The 14,026-nt window shown below is 40.2% G+C and overlaps 1 protein-coding gene across 4 annotated transcripts in view; it reads right to left on the bottom strand.

Annotated features, from left to right (window-relative positions):
- Positions 1-14,026, bottom strand: part of LOC126188971 (DNA-directed RNA polymerases I and III subunit RPAC1) — a 231,847-nt gene that overhangs the window by 186,195 nt on the left and 31,626 nt on the right. Inside the window, exon 1 of one of the 4 annotated variants that reach the window (XM_049930744.1) lies at positions 7,903-7,923. The exons of the other annotated variants lie outside the window; for them this stretch is intronic. Coding sequence (XP_049786701.1) covers positions 7,903-7,908 — 6 coding nt within the window. The 5' untranslated portion in view covers positions 7,909-7,923. Of the gene's footprint in view, positions 1-7,902; positions 7,924-14,026 lie in introns of those variants that run through there. 4 annotated transcript variants of the gene reach the window in all.

Below are 14,026 nucleotides of genomic sequence, written 5' to 3'. Positions count from 1 at the left end.
TGCAGGACATTGAGGAATAGCACACGGCAGTCTGCCAAGTAAGATACATGGGAGGACAAAGACAGTTTCCTATCGAGCACGAGCCCCAGGAATTTCGTAATTTCAATGAATGGAAGGGCAACAGGCCCAAGATGTAGGGATGGTGGGAGAAACTATTTGCACCGCCAGAAATTCATACAGACCATTTTGTCAATGGAAAAGCGAAAGCAACTGTCGATGCTTCAGGAGTAAAGATGATCAAGACAGTGCTGAAAATGCTGCTCAGTGAGACAGGTCCGTGAAGAACTGCAATAGATGGCAAAATCATCAACAAAATGGGAGCCAGAGATGCCCGGCAGGACACAGGCCATTATAGGGTTAATGGAGATAGGAAAGACGACAATGCTCCGGACAGAACCCTGAGGCACACCATTTTCCTGGATAAAGGTGTCCGACAAAGCAGAGCCCACAAGCACCCTGAAAACTCGGTCTTGTAAAAATGCCTGAGGAAACAAGGCAGGCACCGACAGAAGCCCCACGTGTAAAGAGTATGGAGGATACCAGTTCTCCAGCAGGTGTTGTAGGCCTTCTCCAAATCGAAAAACACTTCCAAAGTCTGGGGATTTCCGCAGAAAACCATTCATGACATGGGTGGACAAAATAACCAGATGGTCAAGTGCAGAATGCCGCGCTCAAAATCCACTACCTTGACACTGGGCGATTTCACAACCTCCGAGCTGATCTGGAGGTCGCAAGTCTACGGGGCCAAGTCCTTCATGGAGTGAGGAGTAACAAGAACAGAACTATAGGTACCAGATGGGAGAACGCAGGGTTTGCGACTAGCCAGTAACTTGCAAGCGACTGTGTAAGGCAACTTTCCCTTTACGAGGATTTCTTGAACAGCCCGCTTACCTAGATACATAGAACAATCCAGAGAAAATCGCCCTCGTGTGCATCCCTACCACAGGTGACACCTTGTATGGGTGTCGACAAAATGTTCTAGTGCGGTTGAAATGATGACACAAGTAGCAGCGCATCAGGTTCGGAATGTACGGCTGGACTGTGATAATTTCATAGCCTGCTTTGAGCTTGGATGGAAGCACCACTCTATCAAAGGTGAGAAAGAGAGTGCAGGTGGGCATTAAGGATGAATCTACCTTTTTCATTACATGATGGACAGCAATGGCACACTGGTCAGAGAGGTAAGATTGGATTTCAGCCTCGGTTAGACTGTCTAGCAGTATGGTGTATATTACACCACGGGAAGAATTCAAAGTTCTATGGGCCTCAACACGAAAAGGGTAACTGTCGAGAAGCGAGGCAGCAAACAGTTGTTGTGCTTGACAATAAGAAGTGATCTCCAAAAGCAAAGTGCCATTCCGTAAATGAGAGCTGGATTTTACAGGGCCAGCACTTGGATCAACACCTTTCTGAATAATAAATGGATTTACCATGGTGAAGGACTGAGCGTCTTCAGTATGTGAGACCACAAGGAACTGTGGTGCAACGGGAAGGGTCTTTGATTCATTAGCCTCATTACACTTCTGTTTCGTAGACGTTGATTGTGAAGATGATTGGTTCATCATGATGAAATCCTCCGTGATTGCCAGCGTCTCCAATGGCACACACCTTCCAACTGGGGCCCCCCTTCACAAGGGGGCACACCCGCCTTAGGTGATTGTTCACACCTCAGGTCACACTTCCCGAATGCCTGACACAGGGACCATTCAGCAATTTGAGAAGGTTACAGTTCAGAAAATCAACCCACCCTGGGCCTGGCCTGTAACAGTGGGTACGTGCAAACCCTACCTGTCGACCCGGGGCTGGGAATTACGCATTACCCAGTCACCTGTTATGCGTTGAGACGTATGGATCGGCCTTCAAGAGCACACAGGGAGAAAGAAGAAAAAAGACTCTATGCTACTGCACATCTCGAGTGTTTGCTAGAGGTAATGTACATATTTTGGACATTAAGGTGATATGAGCCCATAAATTATGTGAGTTTCAAACAAGGACTTGGCATTTGTGATTTTGCAAATGGAAAAGAAACCCAAATCTTTCAAGTTTAACCGGTCTGAGACAGAATTATGACACAGTGTAATGTTTTGTAGTGTAATGTGCAATTGATTGTAAATTTTTATTAGTCCCCACCTTTCATACTACAGTCAATTTTAGTGCTAATTATTGTGGTGTTATGACAACTATGTAATGTATTTATTTGTGAAGTAATGACCATTATTTGCCATTAGTGTGAAACATTTTTCCTTATACATAGAAGTAAAATTGAGTATACTAAAGCAGGGTAATATGTCTAATTTTTTCATGTACTATGGTGGAGGAGAATCACCTCCACAGGAACTGATAGCAGTGCATTTCCTAATTAGCTGCAACTTGGACCTATTGAAGGTGTGGACAACTTGTGTTAAAGCTCATTAAAAGAGTGAAAGTGTTTGTGAAAAATACTAAACACTGAAAAAGTGAAGTTTTCAGTCTGAAAATGAACTGCAATGTGCAGCATAATTTAACTTCTTGCAACCCATGATCATTTATTCTCTGAAGCAAGATTGGCCTTGTATAAAGTGATATGTAACTTAGAATATAATCTTTGTTTATCCAAGAAAGACATCACTTATTATGAAGATGCCTGTTTTTATTCAAAATATAACTTGAGGATATTTGTGCCATTGTACAATACACTATATGTAAATATTTTGGATGCGGTTTTTCATATGGTCAGTTTCATATTCCTTACATAATATTTTTGTGTGTAGATTGTTAAATTCAATTTCTGGGCTCACTTGTGGTCATTGAATTGCCCAGTTAGATATTTGCAATATCTATCTGGTAATCCAATGAGGGGGTAATGTAGCAAATCAAGCTGCGATCTCTTTACTTCCTCTCATTTTGCCATCTGTCTCCTTAAATTCACTTTTTTCCATTTTTGACTAATTGCCATGAACATACATCTGCATTTTCATAAAAAGTCTTAAGAAATATAGCAACAGATCTAATTTTGTGCTTAGTTTTGTGTATGTAATCAATTTCGTAATTTGTTTGGACTATTCCTTGTTAATATCTTTTGTTACAGGGTGCAATCAGTTATTGATCTGTGGCTTAGATTCTATTGTTGACTTATAAACAGATATAAATTCCGTAATAACTATAAACATTTGGAAGAAACATTACTAGGATTCTTTAAGTATTTATTTAGCTCTATTCGAAAACATGTTAGCAAAGCTGGCCCTTAATTAATTCCAAAATAATTACCAGATTTGTCAAAAGCATTGTATGTGCAACTATATCTGTTAATTTCATCATTTAAACAAATAACACTAGTCAACAGCCATTTTGCATCTGGGATGTGATACATCAACTAGTATGTATTTTGGTGTGTAGAATCCATATATACCTTTCAAAATGTTTTAGCACGTACCATTTATGAGTTTTTAAAAGGTTTTTTTTATTTTTCATATTCACTATTTCGCGTTTTGCTGTTCTTCTGTTTTAATGTTTAGTTGTTTATTTTTAATCTGCAGAGGAGAGCTAGAAGATCTACAAATCGTCACTAAATGGTTGGTGTGGTAATCCAGTGGTGTGAAAGAGATCCTCAGTGAGCGTTTCTTGTGAAAGATAGTGCAAACTTTTTGTGTTTAAAACTTACGTGAAGAAACATGGCAATTAGTAGATCTCATTGCTGTCTAAATCACCCCGACAACTTTTGTTATGTGTATGGGAAATTCACTCCAAAAGTCCAAAGAAATCAATCACTGGTTTGGTTGAGAAGGCACATAAATTGTATTTTTCTTGTCATGTTGGTGATCAAGATAAAAATTGTGCACCTCATATTGCCTGCATAACCTGTACTACAACCTTAACTGAATGGTTGAAAGGAAAATGCCGAGCCATGCCATTCGCTGTTCCGATGGTGTGGTGTGAGTGTAATGACCATGGGAAATTCACCCCAAAAGCCCAAAGAAATCAATCACTGATTTGGTTGAGAAGGCACATAAATTGTATTTTCCTTGTCCTGTTGGTGATCAAGATAAAAATTTTGCACCTCTTATTGCCTGCATAACCTGTACTACAGCCTAAACTGAGTGGTTGAAAGGAAAACGTCGAGCCACGCCATTTGCTGTTCCAATGGTATGGTGTGAGCGTAATGACCATTATTCAGATTGTTACTTCTGTCTTACAAATATTTCGGGCCATTCACACAAAACAAGACATAAAATAAAGTATCCAAATATATGTTCAGTGCATTTGCCTGAGTGTCATGATGAGGGGTTGCCTGTTCCTGTCTGTAACTTGAAAGCCCCAGAACCAGACACCACGTCAAGTGAATCAGAAAGTGTTGAACATATAGATGAGTATTGCCCTCAATACCACGACACTTCACCTCTGCTCCTTAATCAAAAGGAATTGAATGATTTGGTTCACAATCTAAAACTTTCGAAACACCAATCTCACCTCTTGGGGTCGAGACTGCAACGACAGAACTTTATAGCTCCAGGGATAAATTTCCTGTTTCAGATCAAGAGATGCTTCCTTCGCTCAATATTTCGATATGCAAAATTCAATGTGTGTAAGTAGAGATGTCAATGGTCTGATGATGCAGCTAGGTGCACAACATAATTCACAGGAGTGGTGACTATTTTTTGACTCCAGTAAAACCAGTTTGAAAGCAGTACTACAGCATAATGGCAATGCATTTACATTGGTACCTTTGGCTTATGCAGTAGACATGAAAGCAACTTATGAAACCATGGCTTTGCTGCTAGAGGCAATCAAATATAAGGATTATGAATGGCAGCTTTGCTGTGATTTAAAAGTTGCACTCCTTACAGTTTTACAAGTTGGATTCACGAAATACTGCTGCTTTTTGTGCCTTTGGGACAGCCGTGACACCAAGAACCACTATACAGTCAAGGAATGGCCTATATGGAAGTCATATGTTCCTGGAAATGTAAATGTGAACAATACCCCATTGATTGAGCCCGATAAAATCATTTTTCCTTCTCTTCATATCAAGTTGGGCCTTATGGAGGACTTTGTAAAAGCTCTGGATAAAGAACGTGAGGCATTTTGTCACTTAAAAGGAAAGTTTCCCAAATTAATTGAGGCAAAGATGAAAGAGGGTATATTTGTTGGGCCACAAATAAGAAAATTGCTGAAAGATCCAACCTTTGATACCAAAACTCGCAGATCCAACTTGTTGCTTGGTCTTCTTTTAAAGCAATTGTGAAGGGCTGTTTGGGTAACAGGAAAGACAAAAAATATGTTACAATGGTGAATGATCTGTTGGACAACTATAACAAGATGGAATGTGGAATGTGGCTTGAAATTCTCTTTCTATACTCTCACCTTTATTTCTTCATGGAAAATTTGGGAGCTGTAAGTGATGAGCATAGTAAATGCTTTCACCAAGACATTCTTACTATGGAACACTGTTACCAAGGCCACTGGGACCCTTCAAGGATGTGTGACAACTGTTGGGGTCTTGTTGGGGAGAGTGATGAAACAGCAAACAAAAGAAGAGCTCCATCATCGCATTTTCCAAAAACCAAAGACGATTAAAGGTGAAAATATCTTCTGAACTGATTTGGACCTTTTATTGGCACCATACCCAAACATACATACAACAGAGTATCAATTTCAAACACTCTGAATGTGTATTTTTGTTTGACTTAATTTATCAATTTTCGTTATCACCATTTTTTATCCTAATGAGTATCTAGGAAATGTGGTGTCACGGAGTAAAATTGATTTTACCAGTGTAATCAGCACCCCAAAATTAGACATTTACAAACCAGTTGCAGAAAAAAAGTTTAAATTTGTTAACTATTGTATTCGGCCTAAACCTTGTAGTAGAAGAAACTGTGTTAAAAAGAAGGAATTTTTCTATATATTCAGTTAATAGAATGAGTTATGTTTTAACTGTAATTTCTGTAAATTAAACATTGAACAATGAATAAAGGCCCGCTTTGTGGTCCTGAGACAGTCAGGCCAAATTTCAGAATGAAATTATGTACTGTTTCAAGTGGAATTAGGGTAACACAAATAGACCACGTGTAAATCACACCACGGGAAGAATTCTAAGGCCATGTGTAAATTAAACTATGGAAAGTGTGGTGTCACCGCCAGATATCACACTTGCTAGGTGGTAGCTTTCAAATCGGCCACGGTCCGTTAGTATACGTCGGACCTGCGTGTCACCACTATCAGTGAATTCACACCGAGCGCCGCCACATGGCAGGTCTAGTCTAGAGAGACTCACTAACACTCGTCCCAGTTGTACAGCTGACTTTGTTAGCGATGGTTCACTGACCAATATGCTCTCATTTGCCGAGACAACAGTTTATCATAGCCTTCAGCTACGTCATTTGCTACGACCTAGCAAGGCGCCATATTCAGTTACTATACGTCTTCTGAACAGATAAGATTGTGAATCATGTACCGTCAAGAGCGACGTTCCTCATTAATGGATTAAAGCTAAGTATCAAACTAATTATGTCCGATTTCTGAACTCTCATTCCTTGTCATGTTCCGGACCTCACGTCAGAATAGTTCTTCCCTCCTCACGCCAGCCTGCATGAGCTAAAATGCGTGCATTTTGGCCTCCGGCTGTAACACAGTGTTGGCTCTTCTGCCAACCCAACAGAAAGAATTCAAAGTTCTATGTTGTCTGTTCAATCTATTTAAAAAATAGTGTCACATGTACCTAATTATTCTGCAAGAACTGTGAGGTTAAGATTTTACTGCTCATAGATGTTCAGTAGCAAACTATTGTAGCAGTATGCTGATGTTTGCCTCTAACTTATTAATGATGTTTATCAAAATTTATCAGTAGTGAACTGGCCTTATAACAGTGTAATATTGAGGGGTTGTGCACAGTGAAAGAAAAGAACTGTGAAACGCAACTGTGCAACAGTCGGCTACATCATTTACAGTAGTCAGTGCTGAACTTCCACCCCTCATTTTCCAGCCAGTATGACAATGCAGTACGTTGACACCGAGGCCTCTCAACGAAGAAGTAAAGCAGGCGAATGCCAGAAGGTAGTGCAAGATCTTGAATGAATAACGCACATGCATCAGATGTCTGCAAATTGCTTACATTTCAAAACAAAAGAGCAGCCTGTGGCATCAACATTTGTTGGCACTACCTTAAAAAACACTACACAATCATTTGTGCTGCACCCATCAGTGTTATCAGTGTTTACAGCTCATGAGTGGCCATCAAAAATGGAAAATTTAATGTAAAGCAGGTCAATCCATGTGAAATTAACCAAATTAAAAGAAATTGGACCCTGATGGTTTAGAATTCTGTAACATTTTGTCATTTTATTCTTACTATCAAAATAAGATAAGATTTTTTGGACAATTCATATTTGAGTTATTAATTTTTAGTGTTTCTGAAATTGTGTGACCATATTAATAGAGGTGTCTAAACCCCTCCAACAACAGAGCACGTATACAGCCAATAAGGAGGCAAGTAGCCATTGACATTATGTCATGGTGACAGCTGGTGGGGTCGAAAGGTAACTGTGAACAAAACTCAGGAGCAGGATGCTCCAGGGGAGATCTACAAGAGAGGGCTACAGAGAAGTTGAGGATACCCAGAGTTTGTTACAAAGTTAGCAACAAGAACTAATAGGCATACAGTCAGTAGGTGTGGGACTCTTGAGTTTAGTCGTGTGGGCTGCATTTGGTAGAACAAATGGAATGGTGTTTGTCATTCACCATTCCTGTATCAGACTTGGCCACTTACTGGAAGCATCTAAACCAGAGCAATTAGAATTTACTTGCTTTATTTCTGAATAAATCTCAGATTGGTAAACATTTTTGAAGAGTTACTTCAGTTACTTCTCAGCCTTTTACCTTTCATGGCAGAGACTAACTTCTTAGTTATGTCAAAAGTCTCCTTACCATCATGCCCAATCAGGTAACCCTTCTGTTCCGAACCATGTCACTCAATCCCAGGCAAAACCCATGTGTGGGTCATGACACTGCATCATCTGCAAAAAGCCTGATTTTACTATTAATGTTGTCTGCAAGGTCATTAATATATAACATGAACAGCAAGGGTACCAACAAACTTCCCTGGGGCACACCCAAAGTTACTTCTACATCTAACAATGACTCTTCATTCAAGATAGCATGGATTATAATTAGAAGAGGAGCTAACTTAGCTACAAATTCAGTATAGAATCTGACAGGGATTCCTTTGGTCTCTGGGGCTTTGTTCAATTTTAACGATTTTAGCTGCTTCTCAACACCGCTGACACCATTACTTATTTCATTCATCTATGGGGATTAAACTGGAGCAACTTTTCTGGGTTTTTCTTTGTAAAGGAATGCTTGAAAACTGAGTTAAGCATTTCAGATTTTTCTTTGCTACCCTCAATTTCAGTTCATGTCTCATTTGCTAGAGACTTGACGCTATCTTTGGTGCCACTAACAGCCTTTACACACAACCAGAATTTCTTTGGGTACTGAGAAAGATCACTTGACCATATTCTGCTACGGTAGTCATTAAAAGCATCATGCGTTGCTCTCTTGACGGCAAATGCATTTCATTCAGCATGTCTCTACATATAGCCCTACATATAGCCCTCCACATAAGGCAGAAGGTTCCAGGCGCTTCTGCTCCAGTCCTTTGGATGTTGCCGCGGTCGCAGTGCTGGCACCAGACTTTACCTGAAGGTTTGCACACCGGGACAAATTCTAAGTGAGCCCGCGGCACCATAACACTATCATGATTCACACCATTATTTTCAGTTAACATGCTTACTAATGTAATAATTATTTGTTTTAACTCAATACTGAAAGTATTTTAAAAAGTAACTATCATCAAACAAGGAAAATAAAAAAATTCCAACCTATTTTTGTGATTTTACAAAGCATAATATAACTAAAATGTTTTTCAATTATTGAGGGGGGGGGGGGGCTGTGTATTCAACTTGGAATTGTAGGAGATCTTGTGAGCACTGGAGCTGCAGAGATGTTCTTTGAGTGCTAAATTCCTTGTCCGTTCTTATTCTTTGAGTGCCCTTTACTCTCCATTTTTGTATCATTCAGATAAAGTAGTATGGAATATCCGGATGCTCTCCTCCAATTGCAACGACTAGAGAAGGAGGCATCTTTCTGCGAGGTACCAGGGCACATGGATATTGCAGGGAATGAAAGGGAGAATGTAGAAACCAAGCAGAGGTGTAGCGACTCTCAGTTATTGTAATGTCATACTCCATGCATGCTACAGCTCACTGCTGAGGTACAGAGTCATGTGTCGATGGGAAGACAAGTGGCTAGAAGTGACTGATAATAAGTTGTGTTTAGTAACGCCCACTACATGGCCATGGCATACTTCCTTTCAGCCAAGAAGATGGGATGAGGTCTTCCTTACTTGTCTCCACACAGGCCACAGCCCTATGACGCATGGCTACTGGCTCTGGTGAGAGGACCCATTGATGTGCAGTGCTTGACATGTACAAATTATTGTGTGCCACATTTTACTCAATGTGTTTTATTTTCAGACCAGAGGGCAGCTGCCAATTTGCGGGCTTTTCAGCTCTCTGCCTTAAGTGACGTTGAAACAACATGTGCCTTTCTTTTAGCTCTTCTGTGACTATACTTTTTTTTGTAATGCCACACATAGCACCTTTCACCCTTCTCCACCACGTCATGTCCTGTGAGACAGAGTGATTACATGAGTCTGCATGAGTTGGGTGGGAGTGGGTGAACGAACACACACACACACACACACACACACACACACACACACACACACACACACCTGGCATTTGCGACTGACTGCAGGATGATTCCACTGCCAGCAACATACATCTTGCTCAAGGACGCGAAGACAAGAGAAATCAGTGCTCACACAGAAGCATGTAGACCACTTGGTTCTAGCTGGAGTGCATGGCAGTATGCTGCCAGGCATCTATGGGCACAGGTGGGCACACAGCAGTCGGGCAGCTGTCCTGCAAGGTCAAGTGTGTGTGGGCAGGGGTAGTCAAGTGTGCAGAATGCACGCAATAGTGCTGCTTGGTGGGTAGCTTACAGCAGTGCCCGCTGAGGGCAAGCGTATGTGATATTGGTAACTAATAGTTATTGAATGCTGAAATAAAATTTTGATTTTTTTCTCAACTCTGGGATTGTGTGTAATGAAAACTGATAATCAGCATAAACAACTACAGCTCTAGAGGGTATTACAAATGAAAATATCATATTTCCAATCATTTACATTCCAGTAACCATCTTCACTGTCAACATGACAATGCCTGACTCTTTTGCACAACCTATTGTACAGAAAATAATACATTTTTGAGGAATTTTTAATGCAGTGAATCAATTAAACTTGTAATCTTGTAGTAGGCAATCATGAAAAACAACAAATATGGCACTTTAGTTGTGCAACCACATAAAGCAACATTGCATCTGATAACATTTCAGTCTAACCTAGGCCCCAGCTTGCACAATAAATAATGCTGTCACTAAAACTTCATTCACAAAATAGTAAATATAGTGTTGAATAAATACTGGAACAAACATTCTACTTTTTTTTTTCTCCTCCTCTCAGAAATACATTTGAGTGTTGTCAGGTGTCCTGCACTCCGATGCAAAGGTGCCATGTTGATTTAAGTTTAGTAGTTGATTTTCACATTTGTACTGGCCTACTATAAAAAATGTGCAGTTTCGTTGATATCCTGCCATAAAGAACTTCCAAAAACTGCACATTTACGGCATGGTTTATTGCACAATAACGTTGGGAAATCTGATGTTGTCTGCATTACAAATTAAACAAGAAGATTACTGCATTATTGTGGGAAAATGAATTTGTGGTGATTAAACCAGCAAGCTTTTGTGAAATACAAAGGGACAAATACTGCAAGGAGATCTTAAGATCTTATAATTAAATGTTTCCCTGAGACACTTCAGTCTGTTCTTTATTTACAATAATAATCGAAGCAGAAGAAATGAATTAAAATTTGTGCTGGAGCCAGGACTCAAACTTGGGTCTTCTTGTTGCTAGGCAGAAATGCTAACCATTACACCACCACAACACAATGGTCAACATTGCTGCACGAACTACCCAAGCTGAGTGCCCTCCCCAACACAAATTTCAATTCATATCTTCAGCTTATTTTCCTTTACATTGTCACTACTGCCAGGGCTCTCCAGCATTGGAATAGCACCCCAACATTGGAAATAACGGGAAAGTCCTGTACCATAGGTGATCTTATAGATCTTATGATTAAATGTTTCCCTGAGACATTTAAGTCTCTTCTTTATCTACGATAGTGATCGAAGCAGAAGGAATGAATTAAAATGTACGCTGCGGCCGGGACTCGAGCCCAGGTCTTCTTGCTTGCTAGGCAAAAATGATAACCATTACACCACCAAAACACAAATTTTAATTCATTTCTTCTGCTTCACTCAGTATCGTACTTCAAGGAGATGTGAAGGAAACACTGCAAAATATTGGTTTTAACCTTCATATTAGGCTAACGAATTCTTATGTCCACAGATTCATGCAACATGTGTTCACAGCTGTAAGTTGTTCTTTCACCCAGGAAATGGTAATGAATTTTATTAATGACAACATGGCAAAAAAATCTGTCGAGTGTACCTAGAATGGCAAATCTGTAATATATTCTAAAGGGAAACAAACCCTTCATAATTTAATGAAAAAGCAGCTCTCCATGCCAGCAGGATAGGTGGACACTGGAAAACGTCTGGTGTGGTGTTGAAGTTGTTTTTTTTTTCTTTTCTTTTTTCCATGTTTTATTTGAGACTCTGAGTGGCTATTTTCACACTATATTGAAATGTTGGTGGATGGACAACATAATATCTCAGAAGAAAACTTTGGAGTTATGACACTGCTTTCTTTTGAAAAACTTTCAATAGCGTGTGGTTAAAAGGTAATAATTTCCTTGAACTGATCAGATTTAATGGGTTTAATATAAAATATTTCTTTTTTAATAGTGAAAGTAAATGTGGTCTGTGATACCAATAAATATAACTTAATTGAATGGGTATGTTTTCATTTTCAACACAACAGTGAACAACAATGAACTAAAACAAACATAAGGGATGTATGGTACTTCAAAAATAAGCAGACAGGAACTAATACCAAAATTGGCAGAAAATAACATTAACATTTGCCATAAAATAAAACAGTGTTTTCCTGACTCTAGAGCAGCCTAACATAGACAGTTGTTTTCACCTCACTTCCTTAGCAAATGGAACAGGAAAGGGAATGATTTGCAATGGTTCAAGGTACTATCCACCATGCACCATATGGTGGCTTGTGAAGTACCCATGTACTGTAGATGTAGAGAATGTTTCCTCTCCTATGGTCTTGGCATTCATTAGTGTTGCATCTGTGAAGGGAAATGAGAGTTATTTGTTGATGCTGATAACTGTACAAAAACAGTAACATGCCATTTACGACTCCTTAACATAATCATGATGTCATTTATGGCTACGGCACAGAGGGTAACACTTAAAACACTGCCCTGAGGAAAACCTTTCTCCTACTCAAAACGATCTAACAGCACGTCACCAACTTGGGCCCTAAAAAGCACTTAGACAAGAACGCCTGTATGAAGATGGGGAAGTGGCTAAGAAAGCCCCATTGATAGAGTTGCTCAAGAATACTGTCTCCAAATAGTGTTGTATGCCTTGCTGATATCAAAGAATACAGTGAGGTAGTGATATTTATGTATGAAAGCCTGCTGAATAGCCGCCTCTACTAGGGTCAGGTTGTCGACAGTGGAACCAAATCTCTGGAATCCACACCGAGAATGGCTAAGGAGTTGCCTGGCCTCTAACAACTAGATCAGGTGACAGTTAACTGTTTGCTCCAGGGTCTTTCATACACAACTCATTAAGGCAATGCTTTGATAACTACTGGTACATGTGCAATCCTTTCTTGGCTTGAGGAGAGGTATCAGTACTGTCTCTCTCCATGAGCTGGGAAAGTGGCCTGTCTGCCAAACAAGATTAAAACATGTGAGGAAGAATCCCTTTGAAACTGCTGGCAGACCTCAAAGCTTGCAGTACAGGATCGATCGTGACAAGGTGCACTATCACGAGTATTAGACAATGCTGATTTCAGCTCCCACATGGAGAAAGGGCATATGTAAGATTGAGAAATGTGTGATCTGAAGTACAACTTGCCCCTCTCTGCAGTCACACAGTAGTGGCGAAACACCAGATCCTGGCTGGGATCGGCTCTAGTTACTGTATAATGCATTGCCATTGTCTGAGCTATGTCTCCAGGTGTTGTCTAGAAACATCCCTGTTTTAGCACAGCTACTATTGGTAAATGATTGTGTTTATCTGATGGCTTCCCATTTTTTTGTCGAACAAGTGGAACAGTTGATGGAGTCCAGAAAGGCATGCTATGATCTTACCCTGCTCTCCTTAACTACACATCAAGCCTTGGCTCTTGCGTCTCAAAAGGCTGCGAGGTTATCTGCTGTTGGGCAGCATTTACACCGTCGAAAAGATGCATGACTGCCCCACATTGCTGAACGTACTCATCAGTCCACCAAGGTACAGGTCACCTCCTAAGATAACCTGAAGACTTTGGAGTGGATAAGTCAACAGCATGATGGATCACTTGTGTGATGTGGTACACCCATTGCTCAATGCTGTCACCATGTTTGAACACGGCCAGCTGGCTGAACAGCGTCCAGTTAGCATCCTGCTGACCATCCATTTCGATGGGTTCTGTTCAAGCAATCCTCCAAACAGTAGGTGAATACAAAGTGGCAAGTGGTCACTGGAATGAAGGTCATCAATGACTTCCCTCTGAACAGAGACTACTAGGGCTGGAGAACAGAAGTATAGGTCAATGGCTGAAATGACACAACTATCAAGGAAATTAGAAGAAATTATCCACAAAGCAGTGTAAATAAGTGCACTACCATGGAATGGCTCAACCCATCAAATCAGAATCTGCCACAAAAATGGCCACTACAGGCAAGCTTGGAAAACTTGTAAAGCCTGCTTGACAGCTTGGTAGCCCTATGTCATCCCA

Source organism: Schistocerca cancellata, chromosome 5 (assembly GCF_023864275.1).
Source record: "Schistocerca cancellata isolate TAMUIC-IGC-003103 chromosome 5, iqSchCanc2.1, whole genome shotgun sequence".
NCBI classification, from domain to species: domain Eukaryota; kingdom Metazoa; phylum Arthropoda; class Insecta; order Orthoptera; family Acrididae; genus Schistocerca; species Schistocerca cancellata.
Note: the sequence above shows the minus strand (reverse complement) of the source record. Positions and strands in the feature narration are given on the sequence as shown.